The sequence below is a fragment of the Ostrea edulis genome, chromosome 4 (assembly GCF_947568905.1).
Source record: "Ostrea edulis chromosome 4, xbOstEdul1.1, whole genome shotgun sequence".
Lineage (NCBI taxonomy): Eukaryota > Metazoa > Mollusca > Bivalvia > Ostreida > Ostreidae > Ostrea > Ostrea edulis.
Genome location: NC_079167.1, coordinates 83,478,871 through 83,494,199, shown reverse-complemented (window position 1 = coordinate 83,494,199; position 15,329 = coordinate 83,478,871). Strand labels below are relative to the sequence as shown.

The 15,329-nt window shown below is 35.5% G+C and overlaps 1 protein-coding gene across 3 annotated transcripts in view; it reads left to right on the top strand.

The window, feature by feature from the left end:
- The window catches only part of LOC125671499 (zinc finger ZZ-type and EF-hand domain-containing protein 1-like), an 81,905-nt gene that overhangs the window by 51,168 nt on the left and 15,408 nt on the right, over positions 1-15,329 (top strand). For all 3 annotated transcript variants that reach the window (XM_056163993.1, XM_056163992.1, XM_056163994.1), the window contains 12 exons: positions 391-504; positions 2,151-2,194; positions 3,485-3,694; positions 5,548-5,681; positions 5,801-5,868; positions 6,149-6,230; positions 6,715-6,818; positions 12,607-12,778; positions 12,939-13,073; positions 13,337-13,448; positions 13,577-13,764; positions 13,868-14,191. In XM_056163993.1, coding sequence (XP_056019968.1) covers positions 391-504; positions 2,151-2,194; positions 3,485-3,694; positions 5,548-5,681; positions 5,801-5,868; positions 6,149-6,230; positions 6,715-6,818; positions 12,607-12,778; positions 12,939-13,073; positions 13,337-13,448; positions 13,577-13,764; positions 13,868-14,191 — 1,687 coding nt within the window. The remainder of the gene's footprint in view (positions 1-390; positions 505-2,150; positions 2,195-3,484; positions 3,695-5,547; positions 5,682-5,800; positions 5,869-6,148; positions 6,231-6,714; positions 6,819-12,606; positions 12,779-12,938; positions 13,074-13,336; positions 13,449-13,576; positions 13,765-13,867; positions 14,192-15,329) is intronic.

Genomic DNA, 15,329 nt, shown 5'->3' with positions numbered 1-15,329 from the left:
CCTCTATCTGTACATTTAGTGTTCTCTATCTGTACATTTAGTGTTCTCTATCTGTACATGTAGTGTCAGTCTCTATCTGTACATTTAGTGTGAGTCTCTATCTGTACATGTAGTGTGAGTCTCTATCTGTACATTTAGTGTTAGTCGTCGTCTTTATCTGTACAGATTACTGACCTTTAATCTTTATGTAATTAATCTTGCTGATTTTTCAGGATTTCATGCATGTAATGATAAAAGAATGGGTGTTACTGTTTTGATTAACAGAATTAACAATATTGAAAATGTTAAAGAGAATGCAATATCATTGTTTTAAAGAAAAACCGAATATCTTGTTCCTTGCATTGTATATAATTTTATTGTTGCTTCATGAACTTGCCTGTCTATTCCCAGATACAAATGTAACAAGTGCCAAGCCTTCATTGTCGGAACGAGAATCCACTGCAACGTCTGTGAGGATTTTGATTTGTGTTATGGCTGTCATGAAAAGGGAAGTTTTCCTCCAGAGTAAGTACGACACTGTCATGGAACATCAAATTTTTTGTGTAATTGATGTAATACATTTACGTATCCACTGGGAACAAATGCACTCCATACTTAATTTTCCAGTTAGTATTTGTATGCTGTATGAACAATGATGTCAGACCTTGATATGTTATCCTTCACAATTTGATGTGTATTATTTTTTTTATTGCATTAAACACCTGCGACATCAACTCCTTCAAACTTATGGACAGTTTTTCAGCTGTTCTCGCTCACTTTGTGTGACAAATCATCAGCACCCTTATGAGAGAGCCCTGTACACTTTTCTAATTTTTATACGCCCGTCGAAGACGGGACGTATTATGGTATGGCGTCGTCCGTCTGTCTGGACCTTGTGGGCAGGATACAGACTGAACCATAAGCCCTAGGACTTTACAACTTCAAGGTCAAAGGTCAAGGTCGTAGTATCACTTATTAGGAAAACCTTGTGGGCAGGATACAAACCGAACCGTAAGCTCCAGGATATTATAACTTGGTATATTTGATCATCATGATGAGAGGAAGGTGCCTATTGTTTTTCAAGGTCAAAGGTCAAGGTCGTAGTATCACTTATTAGGAAAACCTTGTGGGCAGGATACAAACCAAACCGTTAGCATATTTATGAAGTAGCGCATTCTAAGACTATCCCTCTTTATATCTTGATATCCATTTCTACAAGCATAATAATGAATTAGCTCACAGAGGACAGTGCTAACTTCACTAAAATATGAATCCCACTAAAATATGTTTTCCATTAGCAAAATCTATGGGCGTATTATGCCACGTTGGCGTTGCTCTTGTTGTTTGTGCCAACAATATCTTTATATGAACAGGTGCTCTTCTGAGTTAAACTCAAAATTTTATGAATGTGCCTTGTTCTGCACTGATGTTAAAATTCAAAATCAAACTTTGTCACCTATAGAAGTGGCTGGTTTTCATTTCATAGAATAAGGAAATATGGCAAATGTGTCAATAATTTCCATACAGCCCTCATTTCTTCGTTAGAGTGCCTGTTTATTGTGAAATTTTAATCACATACAGCCCTCGTATATGCATAAGAGTACCTGTTTCTTGTGATATTTTAAATACATACAGCTTTCGTTTCTTCATTAGAATACCTGTTTATTGTGATATTTTAATCACATACAGCTTTCGTTTCTTCATTAGAGTACCTGTTTATTGTGATATTTTAATTACATACAGCTTTCGTTTCTTCATTAGAGTACCTGTTTATTGTGATATTTTAATCACATACAGCTTTCGTTTCTTCATTAGAGTACCTGTTTATTGTGATATTTTAAATACATACAGCTTTCGTTTCTTCATAAGAGTACCTGTTTATTGTGATATTTTAATCACATACAGCTTTCGTTCCTTCATCAGAGTACCTGTTTATTGTGATATTTTAAATACATACAGCTTTCGTTTCTTCATTAGAGTACCTGTTTATTGTGATATTTTAAATACATACAGCTTTCGTCCCTTCATTAGAGTACCTGTTTATTGTGATATTTTAATTACATACAGCTTTCGTTTCTTCATTAGAGTACCTGTTTATTGTGATATTTTAAATACATACAGCTTTCGTTTCTTCATTAGAGTACCTGTTTATTGTGATATTTTAATTACAGGCATGATTCCTCCCATGACATCTCCAAATTTCCTTTAGTAAAGTGTAAGTAGACTTTAAATATTTTGAACAAAATTCGGTACGATTGAGCAGAACCTTGTCGTTTTGCATGTATTTCCTAATTATTCCTGTTTTGAAAGAGTCTGGGATTCAGGATATCCTATAGCTTTCATATATTTCTGTTGTATTTCCTTACCAACAACCAATTTTAGCTTTCTCCCTCCATGAGATATTTAATAGATGTCCTAAGATTTATGATGATTTCGATGTTTGATGATATATTTAATTTATCTTAACTACTCTTTAGAGTCACTTCCAGTTACACACGTCTTTGCATTTGCACATTGATACAGTACATTGATGAATACTGAAACTTATCACTACCAGGCAGAGAAAGTGGGGATGTTACATGTATACTGGAGATTCATTATTTTAATCTAGCAAAATGACTCGTATGTGTCAAAGAACAGGAATATGAATTCGCATGTCATTCGTCAATCAAGAGTTTTTAGATGTATTTTATCAATACAAAAATAAAAGCTAGTAATTTTATTTTGTGAGTAATGCCTCTCACAAAATTACGCAATAATGAATACCTGGTGAATATCTAAGGATAGCGATCGTGTTTTTGTGTATGTTGTGGGATAACCTGCGAAGTCGAGAACATTTCAAGACCAAGGTTGTTATCCTGCAACATACACGAAAACAAGAACTTTATCTCTATTCTACTACGGCTCAGAAACATACAGCTGATCGTTTTTCCATATAGCTACAAATTAGGTCACATGTACATGTATATGTAGCTATGAATTAGGTCACTGTGACATCATGGCAGTTTCCAAAACGGCCTGTATTGTTTTTTGCTGACGAAAGAGGTGAGATGTTAGGGGTATTCTAAATCTATTTTGAAAAGATATTTCAAGTATTTTTTCCTTTGATCTTTGCAATAACCATGGTAGAATTAGGAATCTACAATATCGAGGACAGTAGCTTGCACAACATCTTGTAGGAGTGTAAGAAATGTCAGGTTGTGTTGAAAGATTGCGGTCCCAATCGTATGTTCTAGAAAAAAATTGTTTGTTGAAGATATGGGGCTCATTTTACTAAAGGTTGTACAACTTAGGGTCATTTTGTAATCCATTTAATGCTGGATATTTTTTAAATGTAAAGTTATGTCAGCCTTCAAGGAAATAAAGGATATGCAAATATACAAACTACATTTTTATAAATTTTACACAGAAATGGAAACATTTGTGACCAAATGAAAATATTGATCTTAGTTTAGTAAAGTGAACCTATGGAATTTTGAATTGACAGTTGTTTTATCTTCTCTAGTACGCACCTCTCAGGACTCGGATTCTTTAATCCAGGGCTACATCCACCAGCACGTCTGGCTTCTGTTTACTATTTTATCCATGTCAGCTGGTGAGATCATGATGTCGTCTCACGTGGATCTGGATTACGTGAAGCTGGCGGCCCAGCTACAGAGTCAGTGTATGCAGATCATTACACACTGCCTCAAACAAGTCCCAGATGATGCAGAAGGTATGTCGACAATTTAACATAGAACTCAGACTGATGGTAGGTATGTCGACAATTTAACATAGAACTCAGACTGATGGTAGGTATGTCGACAATTTAACATAGAACTCGGACTGATGGTAGGTATGTCGACAATTTAACATAGTACTCGGACTGATAGTAGGTATGTCGACAATTTAACATAGTACTCAGACTGATGGTAGGTATGTCGACAATTTAACATAGAACTCGGACTGATGGTAGGTATGTCGACAATTTAACATAGAACTCGGACTGATGGTAGGTATGTCGACAATTTAACATAGAACTCAGACTGATAGTAGGTATGTCGACAATTTAACATAGAACTCGGAAATTGATTTGAAGGATGATGAAAGAATGAAATGCTGTAAATTTATACTTTCAACTGTCATAGATTTGCTCTAATGGGAAATAACATATGTGGGTCGTTTTAAGAAATAAATTTCCATTTTGAAAATATTGTGACACTTCACACCGGCATTCTTCATGAATAGCATTAGTGCTCTGTGTGTACGTAATTTAGTGGGAGTCATTAGCAGTCTGTGTGTATGTATTTTAGTGGGATTCATTAGTGCTCTGTGTGTACGTAATTTAGTGGGATTCATTAGTGCTCTGTGTGTACGTAATTTAGTGGGAGTCATTAGCAGTCTGTGTGTATGTATTTTAGTGGGATTCATTAGCGATCTGTGTGTACGTAATTTAGTGGGAGTCATTAGTGCTCTGTGTGTACGTAATTTAGTGGGAGTCATTAGCGGTCTGTGTGTATGTAATTTAGTGGGAGTCATTAGCGGTCTGTGTGTATGTAATTTAGTGGGAGTCATTAGCAGTCTGTGTGTACGTAATTTAGTGGGAGTCATTAGTACTCTGTGTGTATGTAATTTAGTGGGAGTCATTAGCAGTCTGTGTGTACGTAATTTAGTGGGAGTCATTAGTACTCTGTGTGTATGTAATTTAGTGGGAGTCATTAGCAGTCTGTGTGTATGTAATTTAGTGGGAGTCATTAGTGCTCTGTGTGTACGTAATTTAGTGGGAGTCATTAGCAGTCTGTGTGTATGTATTTTAGTGGGATTCATTAGCGATCTGTGTGTACGTAATTTAGTGGGAGTCATTAGTGCTCTGTGTGTACGTAATTTAGTGGGAGTCATTAGCGGTCTGTGTGTATGTAATTTAGTGGGAGTCATTAGCGGTCTGTGTGTATGTAATTTAGTGGGAGTCATTAGCAGTCTGTGTGTACGTAATTTAGTGGGAGTCATTAGTACTCTGTGTGTATGTAATTTAGTGGGAGTCATTAGCAGTCTGTGTGTACGTAATTTAGTGGGAGTCATTAGTACTCTGTGTGTATGTAATTTAGTGGGAGTCATTAGCAGTCTGTGTGTATGTAATTTAGTGGGAGTCATTAGTACTCTGTGTGTATGTAATTTAGTGGGAGTCATTAGCAGTCTGTGTGTACGTAATTTAGTGGGAGTCATTAGTGCTCTGTGTGTACATAATTTAGTGGGAGTCATTAGCGCTCTGTGTGTACATAATTTAGTGGGAGTCATTAGCGCTCTGTGTGTATGTAATTTAGTGGGAGTCATTAGCGCTCTGTGTGTACGTAATTTAGTGGGAGTCATATTTTGCACATTTGGGGCTGATGTAAGAGCATACATTTAGGATTGCACTGCAGGATGAAATTCTTCTGTTATCCATTATCATACATGACAGAAAAACTAATTCATAATTACGTGAAACAACCGGCTCTGATTGAGCCAAATTTTAAAATACTCTCCAGTGAGTATCCCCGCTGTATTCCATTCTTGTTGGCTGGTATTCTTATATTTAATCAACCTTGACAGATAGTGGAAAGGTTCTTCAGCAGAGTGACAAGAGTCTACAGGCCATAGAGAGCAGACAAATAGAGGCCTTTGCCATCCACACTCAAGAGAGAATCATGGGATTGTTGGGAGCCATGATTCCCAGGGATAATGTGGTGAGGAACTAGGATAGATAGATAAGAAGTGTTGTTTGTGTCGGTGTTCTATTCGTATTGTGTAATGCGATTTTGATTTTTTTAAGCTGAATTGAAATGACTTATTCTGATTGTTTCAGGTGATGTCTTCAGGAAATTTCAACTTTACAACTCAGGATTTTATTCAGTTATTGTTTAGGATAGCTAGGTCAGTAGAAAACTCTCTATAAAATACTACTAATTATGAAAATAATAATCTACATGTCTTCCATCTTCTGTTATTGTTTAGGATAGCTAGGTCAGTAGAAAACTCTTTATAAAATACTACTAATGATGAAAATAATAATCTACATGTCTTCCATCTTCTATTATTGTTTAGGATAGCTAGGTCAGTGGGAAACTCTCTATAAAATACTACTAATGATGAAAATAATAATCTACATGTCTTCCATCTTCTATCTGTATGGTTTCGTTTTATTCCCAAACAGGGGTGAAAGCGGACATGAGGTGAACACCAGACATTTAGCGATGGGTCTGCTTGGACCGCTACTCAATCGATGTGATACCGCAGTAAGTACAAGTACTAGAATGTGATCCTGTAGTTAAATATAAGTACCAAGATGTGATGCCATAGTAATAAGTACCAGGATGTGATACTATAGTAAGTACCAAGATGTGATTCTATAGTAAGTACCAAGATGTGATGCCATAGTAATAAGTACCAGGATGTGATACTATAGTAAGTACCAAGATGTGATTCTATAGTAAGTACCAGGATGTGATTCTATAGTAAGTACCAGGATGTGATGCTATAGTAATAAGTACCAGGATGTGATTCTATAGTAATAAGTACCAGGATGTGATACTATAGTAAGCACCAGGACGTGAGTAAGTACAAATTCCAGGTACCTCTCTATGACAGATGATGCTATAGAATGGTTATGTATATATTGTGGATCTGCAATTCTTGTGTTCCTTTCATTATATTTATGTAACTAGGGTATCTGACTCATATGTCATCCTCCATATTGTTAGTACTTGGTATATTTTGTAGGTTGCTGATCAAGCTGTGGTTCTAAAAGAAGAAGGAAGTGATAAGATTGCAGGACAACACTGTATTAACTATCTATTCACCTTTGGGGCTGATTGTTTGCAGAAGTAAGTTCAGTCAAGTCATTCATTACATTTGTTCATTAAAGGCTACATATAATAAAGTGTATTCTGACTATGTCATTGAGTTAACAGGCAATACAAGTGTATGCTGACTATGTCATTGAGTTAACAGGCAATACAAGTGTAGTATTCTGACTATGTCATTGTGTCGCCTGCATTACACGCAGTGGCGACATATAGGGATCACTATCCGTCGTCTTGCGTCGTCGTCTGGCGTCGTTGTCGTCACAAAAAATTTCTGTCACAGTTTTCTCAAGAACCACATGGGGCAACTCCCTGATATTTGACACAGAGCATCAGTGTGGCCAACTGTATTGTGTAAGACATTTTCGAATCTGTCGCTTATCAACTTCCTGTTTGCCGGGACTTAGAATTTTTTACAGCAAAAAAATTTCTGTCACAGTTTTCTCAAGAACCACATGGGGCAACTCCCTGATATTTGGCACAGAGCATCAGTGTGGCCAACTGTATTGTGTAAGACATTTTCGAATCTGTCGCTTATCAACTTCCTGTTTGCCGGGACTTAGAATTTTTTACAGCAAAAAAATTTTTTGCTGAAGATTTTATTTTATGATTAACTGAAGGACAGTATTTTTATGTACAAAAGGACAGTATTTGTAATTCCCATACTGAAGGACAGTATATGTGATTTCAGAACAGCACTAAGTATGATTTTTCTTGAGAAACAGTAAATTGGATATATAAAAAGACAACAAGACTAAGCAGTAAACCCAACAGATAATTACTTATGGTTATTACTTTTGTCTTGAAGAGCACAGTAACAGGTTGATACATATTTTCAAACATATGTTTTCATTCAGTCTACATTTAATAAATGTCTTAATTTCAAACAGATTCTCCCACAAATTCCATTGCATAATAATGTCTCATCTTTCAATTTCAATTAAGTTATCGTTAAAGAATGTTTAGTAATTCTCAAAACCTTTAAAAGGAGTATTAAACTGACAAAAACCATTTGAATAATTTACTTTTTCAACATTATATGTGATATATTACATATAGAATGAACTAGCAGGCGACACGTGTCTTCCGGGGAAGACTTAATACTGCGTTGAGTTAACAGGCAATACAAGTGTAGTATTCTGACTATGTCATTGAGTTAACAGGCAATACAAGTGTATTATGCTGACTATGTCATTGAGTTAACAGGCAATACAAGTGTATTATTCTGACTATGTCATTGAGTTAACAGGCAATACAAGTGTAGTATTCTGACTATGTCATTGAGTTAACAGGCAATACAAGTGTAGTATTTTGACTATGTCATTGAGTTAACAGGCAATACAAGTGTATTATTCTGACTATGTCATTGAGTTAACAGGCAATACAAGTGTATTATTCTGACTATGTCATTGAGTTAACAGGCAATACAAGTGTATTCTGACTATGTCATTGAGTTAACAGGCAATACAAGTGTAGTATTCTGACTATGTCATTGAGTTAACAGGCAATACAAGTGTATTATTCTGACTATGTCATTGAGTTAACAGGCAATACAAGTGTAGTATTTTGACTATGTCATTGAGTTAACAGGCAATACAAGTGTAGTATTCTGACTATGTCATTGAGTTAACAGGCAATACAAGTGTAGAATTCTGACTATGTCATTGAGTTAACAGGCAATACAAGTGTATTCTGACTATGTCATTGAGTTAACAGGCAATACAAGTGTAGTATTCTGACTATGTCATTGAGTTAACAGGCAATACAAGTGTATTATTCTGACTATGTCATTGAGTTAACAGGCAATACAAGTGTATTATTCTGACTATGTCATTGAGTTAACAGGCAATACAAGTGTATTCTGACTATGTCATTGAGTTAACAGGCAATACAAGTGTAGTATTCTGACTATGTCATTGAGTTAACAAGCAATACAAGTGTATTCTGACTATGTCATTGAGTTAACAGGCAATACAAGTGTAGTATTCTGACTATGTCATTGAGTTAACAAGCAATACAAGTGTATTCTGACTATGTCATTGAGTTAACAGGCAATACAAGTGTATTCTGACTATGTCATTGAGTTAACAAGCAATACAAGTGTATTCTGACTATGTCATTGAGTTAACAGGCAATACAAGTGTAGTATTCTGACTATGTCATTGAGTTAACAAGCAATACAAGTGTATTCTGACTATGTCATTGAGTTAACAGGCAATACAAGTGTATTCTGACTATGTCATTGAGTTAACAGGCAATACAAGTGTATTCTGACTATGTCATTGAGTTAACAGGCAATACAAGTGTAGTATTCTGACTATGTCATTGAGTTAACAAGCAATACAAGTGTATTCTGACTATGTCATTGAGTTAACAAGCAATACAAGTGTAGTATTCTGACTATGTCATTGAGTTAACAAGCAATACAAGTGTAGTATTCTGACTATGTCATTGAGTTAACAAGCAATACAAGTGTAGTATTTTGACTATGTCATTGAGTTAACAGGCAATACAAGTGTAGTATTCTGACTATGTCATTGAGTTAACAGGCAATACAAGTGTAGTATTCTGACTATGTCATTGAGTTAACAGGCAATACAAGTGTATTCTGACTATGTCATTGAGTTAACAGGCAATACAAGTGTAGTATTCTGAATATGTCATTGAGTTAACAGGCAATACAAGTGTAGTATTCTGACTATGTCATTGAGTTAACAGGCAATACAAGTGTAGTATTCTGACTATGTCATTGAGTTAACAGGCAATACAAGTGTAGTATTCTGACTCTGTCATTGAGTTAACAGGCAATACAAGTGTATGCTGACTATGTCATTGAGTTAACAGGCAATACAAGTGTAGTATTCTGACTATGTCATTGAGTTAACAGGCAATACAAGTGTAGTATGCTGACTATGTCATTGAGTTAACAGGCAATACAAGTGTATTCTGACTATGTCATTGAGTTAACAGGCAATACAAGTGTAGTATTCTGACTATGTCATTGAGTTAACAAGCAATACAAGTGTAGTATTCTGAATATGTCATTGAGTTAACAGGCAATACAAGTGTAGTATTCTGACTATGTCATTGAGTTAACAGGCAATACAAGTGTAGTATTCTGACTATGTCATTGAGTTAACAGGCAATACAAGTGTATGCTGACTATGTCATTGAGTTAACAGGCAATACAAGTGTAGTATTCTGACTATGTCATTGAGTTAACAGGCAATACAAGTGTAGTATGCTGACTATGTCATTGAGTTAACAGGCAATACAAGTGTATGCTGACTATGTCATTGAGTTAACAAGCAATACAAGTGTATGCTGACTATGTCATTGAGTTAACAGGCAATACAAGTGTAGTATTCTGACTATGTCATTGAGTTAACAAGCAATACAAGTGTATGCTGACTATGTCATTGAGTTAACAGGCAATACAAGTGTAGTATTCTGACTATGTCATTGAGTTAACAGGCAATACAAGTGTAGTATTCTGACTATGTCATTGAGTTAACAGGCAATACAAGTGTAGTATTCTGACTATGTCATTGAGTTAACAAGCAATACAAGTGTAGTATTCTGACTATGTCATTGAGTTAACAGGCAATACAAGTGTATTATTCTGACTATGTCATTGAGTTAACAGGCAATACAAGTGTATGCTGACTATGTCATTGAGTTAACAGGCAATACAAGTGTAGTATTCTGACTATGTCATTGAGTTAACAGGCAATACAAGTGTAGTATTCTGACTATGTCATTGAGTTAACAGGCAATACAAGTGTAGTATTCTGACTATGTCATTGAGTTAACAGGCAATACAAGTGTAGTATTCTGACTATGTCATTGAGTTAACAGGCAATACAAGTGTATTCTGACTATGTCATTGAGTTAACAAGTAATACAAGTGTAGTATTCTGACTATGTCATTGAGTTAACAGGCAATACAAGTGTATTCTGACTATGTTATTGAGTTAACAAGCAATACAAGTGTAGTATTTTGACTATGTTATTGAGTTAACAAGCAATACAAGTGTAGTATTTTGACTATGTCATTGAGTTAACAGGCAATACAAGTGTAGTATTTTGACTATGTCATTGAGTTAACAGGCAATACAAGTGTAGTATTCTGACTATGTCATTGAGTTAACAGGCAATACAAGTGTATTCTGACTATGTTATTGAGTTAACAGGCAATACAAGTGTAGTATTTTGACTATGTTATTGAGTTAACAAGCAATACAAGTGTAGTATTTTGACTATGTCATTGAGTTAACAGGCAATACAAGTGTAGTATTTTGACTATGTCATTGAGTTAACAGGCAATACAAGTGTAGTATTCTGACTATGTCATTGAGTTAACAGGCAATACAAGTGTAGTATTTTGACTATGTCATTGAGTTAACAGGCAATACAAGTGTAGTATTCTGACTATGTCATTGAGTTAACAAGCAATACAAGTGTAGTATTCTGACTATGTCATTGAGTTAACAAGCAATACAAGTGTATGCTGACTATGTCATTGAGTTAACAGGCAATACAAGTGTATGCTGACTATGTCATTGAGTTAACAAGCAATACAAGTGTAGTATTCTGACTATGTCATTGAGTTAACAAGCAATACAAGTGTAGTATTCTGACTATGTCATTGAGTTAACAGGCAATACAAGTGTAGTATTTTGACTATGTCATTGAGTTAACAGGCAATACAAGTGTATGCTGACTATGTCATTGAGTTAACAAGCAATACAAGTGTAGTATTCTGACTATGTCATTGAGTTAACAGGCAATACAAGTGTAGTATTTTGACTATGTCATTGAGTTAACAGGCAATACAAGTGTAGTATTCTGACTATGTCATTGAGTTAACAGGCAATACAAGTGTATTCTGACTATGTTATTGAGTTAACAAGCAATACAAGTGTAGTATTTTGACTATGTTATTGAGTTAACAAGCAATACAAGTGTAGTATTTTGACTATGTCATTGAGTTAACAGGCAATACAAGTGTAGTATTTTGACTATGTCATTGAGTTAACAGGCAATACAAGTGTAGTATTCTGACTATGTCATTGAGTTAACAGGCAATACAAGTGTATTCTGACTATGTTATTGAGTTAACAAGCAATACAAGTGTAGTATTTTGACTATGTTATTGAGTTAACAAGCAATACAAGTGTAGTATTTTGACTATGTCATTGAGTTAACAGGCAATACAAGTGTAGTATTTTGACTATGTCATTGAGTTAACAGGCAATACAAGTGTAGTATTCTGACTATGTCATTGAGTTAACAGGCAATACAAGTGTAGTATTTTGACTATGTCATTGAGTTAACAGGCAATACAAGTGTAGTATTCTGACTATGTCATTGAGTTAACAGGCAATACAAGTGTAGTATTCTGACTATGTCATTGAGTTAACAAGCAATACAAGTGTAGTATTCTGACTATGTCATTGAGTTAACAGGCAATACAAGTGTAGTATTTTGACTATGTCATTGAGTTAACAGGCAATACAAGTGTAGTATTCTGACTATGTCATTGAGTTAACAAGCAATACAAGTGTAGTATTCTGACTATGTCATTGAGTTAACAAGCAATACAAGTGTAGTATTCTGACTATGTCATTGAGTTAACAGGCAATACAAGTGTAGTATTCTGACTATGTTAATGAGTTGACATAAATTTAGTCCAGGGTGAGATTCTTGAGCTCTTTAGATGACAAAAATTTCCCGTAGTAACATCAGAATCAAATTGACAATTGAATCTCCTAATACATCTTTAAGGCTGACCTTCCTGTGTTTGTAGGTGTGGCTTAGAGTGGGCGTGTTCTGTATCCCGAATCTTACAGAGCCTGTATAGCTCATCTGAATGGAAGGCCGTTATCCACCATCACCTCAACGACTGTGTACAGATGCTGACCAGTAAACCAGATCTACCTTCAATCTTTGCCCTCTTTGTGATGGCAGGCTTCCCTGAGGTAGGCTATTAGATGTCACTCTACTTATAATTACACGCAACGTTCACTTCATGCACTGTGACTGTCCAAATCAAGTACATGCATCTTTTATATAGAAATAATACATGACGTAACAAATTTAATTCAGTTAAAATGGCTTTTTATCGGTATTCTTGTGAAGGTGTTAACCATTGGGACCCTGGTCAACTTCACGCAGTACGCAGGTCTGGAAAGGAAGACAGGCGTAGTCCTCAAACATTTCCCAGACAAAAACCAAACACTAGTTATCGAAATCAAGACCAGAAAAAGACATACAGTAAGTCAAAATCAAACATTTATTTATGTCTAAATGTTTTCGGATCTAAGTTCATTTCATCAACTGTCTGTCTGCAGACTTCATTGAACTTTTATATTTAAAATTTCATCTCCATTTTTCATTGAGTAGGGTGATGTCTTCTTTTATTTTTCTTTCTTTTTTACTTGAGCGAGGTGACATGTTTGTTTTTTTCGTTGAGTGAGGTGATATTTTGATGAGGTGAGTAGTGAGCTATATGACACATGGACTCCTGTCTGTTGTAGATAATGGACAAGTATGTGGACTGCGTGACTAGCAATGAACAGATTTGGGATTCAACTTACATTTCCGTCTTCTACAGAACAACTAAAACCATCATTGAAAGCATCAAGGAAGGTATGGTTTCATGTCAGATTTTATATTGTATTTGATTCCAAGTTATTTTAAGTAATAAACATGGACTGTCTTATCTGTTTAATAACGGTAGCCTTTGGTACATCTTGCTATGGTTCTTTACCAAATAGATTCTGAGGTGACTGTTGAGACTGCCTGGGTACTCTCCCTTTGTCTGAAGGTCCTTAGCAATAGCCTGAAAAATTCCTACCAACCAGTTATACCTGAGTTATACCAGTCTAGCTTTATCCAGTGTTTGGTGTTTATTGCCAGCAAGGGAACTGAGTTCAGCCAGCAGTGGTTTCTGAAAGACCTGGAGGTATGTTGTGATGTGATTAAATTCACGGAATATGTTTTTATGATTGTATGTGGATTCTGTATACATGAATTTCTCGTTGAGGTGTGTATGATGTTCTCTGTAGGTTCTGTCCCTCATGCTGTACACTAATCAGGGTGGCCTCTCCACCCCTGGCATCAAGACCGAGAACCTGACTCTGTCCGAGAGACTGGCAGCGGCGCTGGAAAAGAGGTCACAATCCAGGAGCGCCACCTATAATGGTCTCTTGGATGATGAGTCGGATGATATTTTTATGTCGTCATCCTCTTCATCTGATACATCATCAGATTCTGATGATGAAGATTCTGATGATGTCACAGTGACATCAGGAGCCATGGCAAACAAAGGAGAAAATGACATCAACAAGGTGTTTGAGGACATTGATGAGAAGACCAGAGTTATGTTTGAGGTAACGTCATGCTGTACAAGTCTAGCTCATAAAGGAGGACATAGATGTAATTTTTCACATAATTATTTACATAATTTGTATCAACACGCCCCAGGGTGCAGGAGTCCTGAAATTTATACCATGCTTCAAATCAAAATGGAATTTAAATCCTTATTTGCCAACAAAACAACTTTTTTATCATTCCAGAAAAAAAAATCACAAAAAATTCAAATAAAATAACTGAAAGCGTGTATTACTCTTTTGATGGTGAAATCATGCTTCACATGGGGTGTTTAATGCAGCTATTAAGTAAGATTTTAGTCTAATGAGCCACATAAAGTAAAATTTTAATATAATGAGCCACGTTAAGTAAGATTTTAGTCTAATGAGCCACGTTAAGTAAGATTTTAGTTTAATGAGCCACGTTAAGTAAGATTTTAGTTTCATGAGCCACGTTAAGTAAGATTTTAGTCTAATGAGCCACGTCAAGTAAGATTTTAGTTTCATGAGCCACGTTAAGTAAGATTTTAATATAATGAGCCACGTCAAGTAAGATTTTAGTCTAATGAGGCACGTTAAGTAAGATTTTAGTTTAATGAGCCACGTTAAGTAAGATTTTAATTTAATGAGCCACGTTAAGTAAGGGCTATTCCAGAAATAAATACATGGGGGGGTCGGGAGGCACCTTTTGTATATACCAAGCACCCATAAAAAAAAATAAAAAATTACCCCATGACCCATCAAATTGATAAACTCATTTTACAATGACCTATCTAATTAAAAAAAAAAAAACTAACCAGACCCACCACAAAAATATTTTTAAAAATGAAAACGGTACAAATCTCGCGAGGTTTTCGGGACAAACATTCTAGTCAATGACGCGGTAATGCCTGTGCGACATTGTATCACAGTAGTTCTGAAGAAACGATGTCACATCAACAATCAAAGGCATCTATGGTGGGAATTTTGGAAAGATTGGGAGTCCAAACGATGCTATTATCATGAAATGGGTATGGATATGTTTTTCCACGAATCGTTCATCTTCTAATGGAGCCCGCGCCCGGAGGCCTCTATATCACCATCACACTGACTGATAAATATAACGCATCAGTACCCTCGTATAAATCAACTAAGGTTTGCCTATTTTTATTAGAAAACG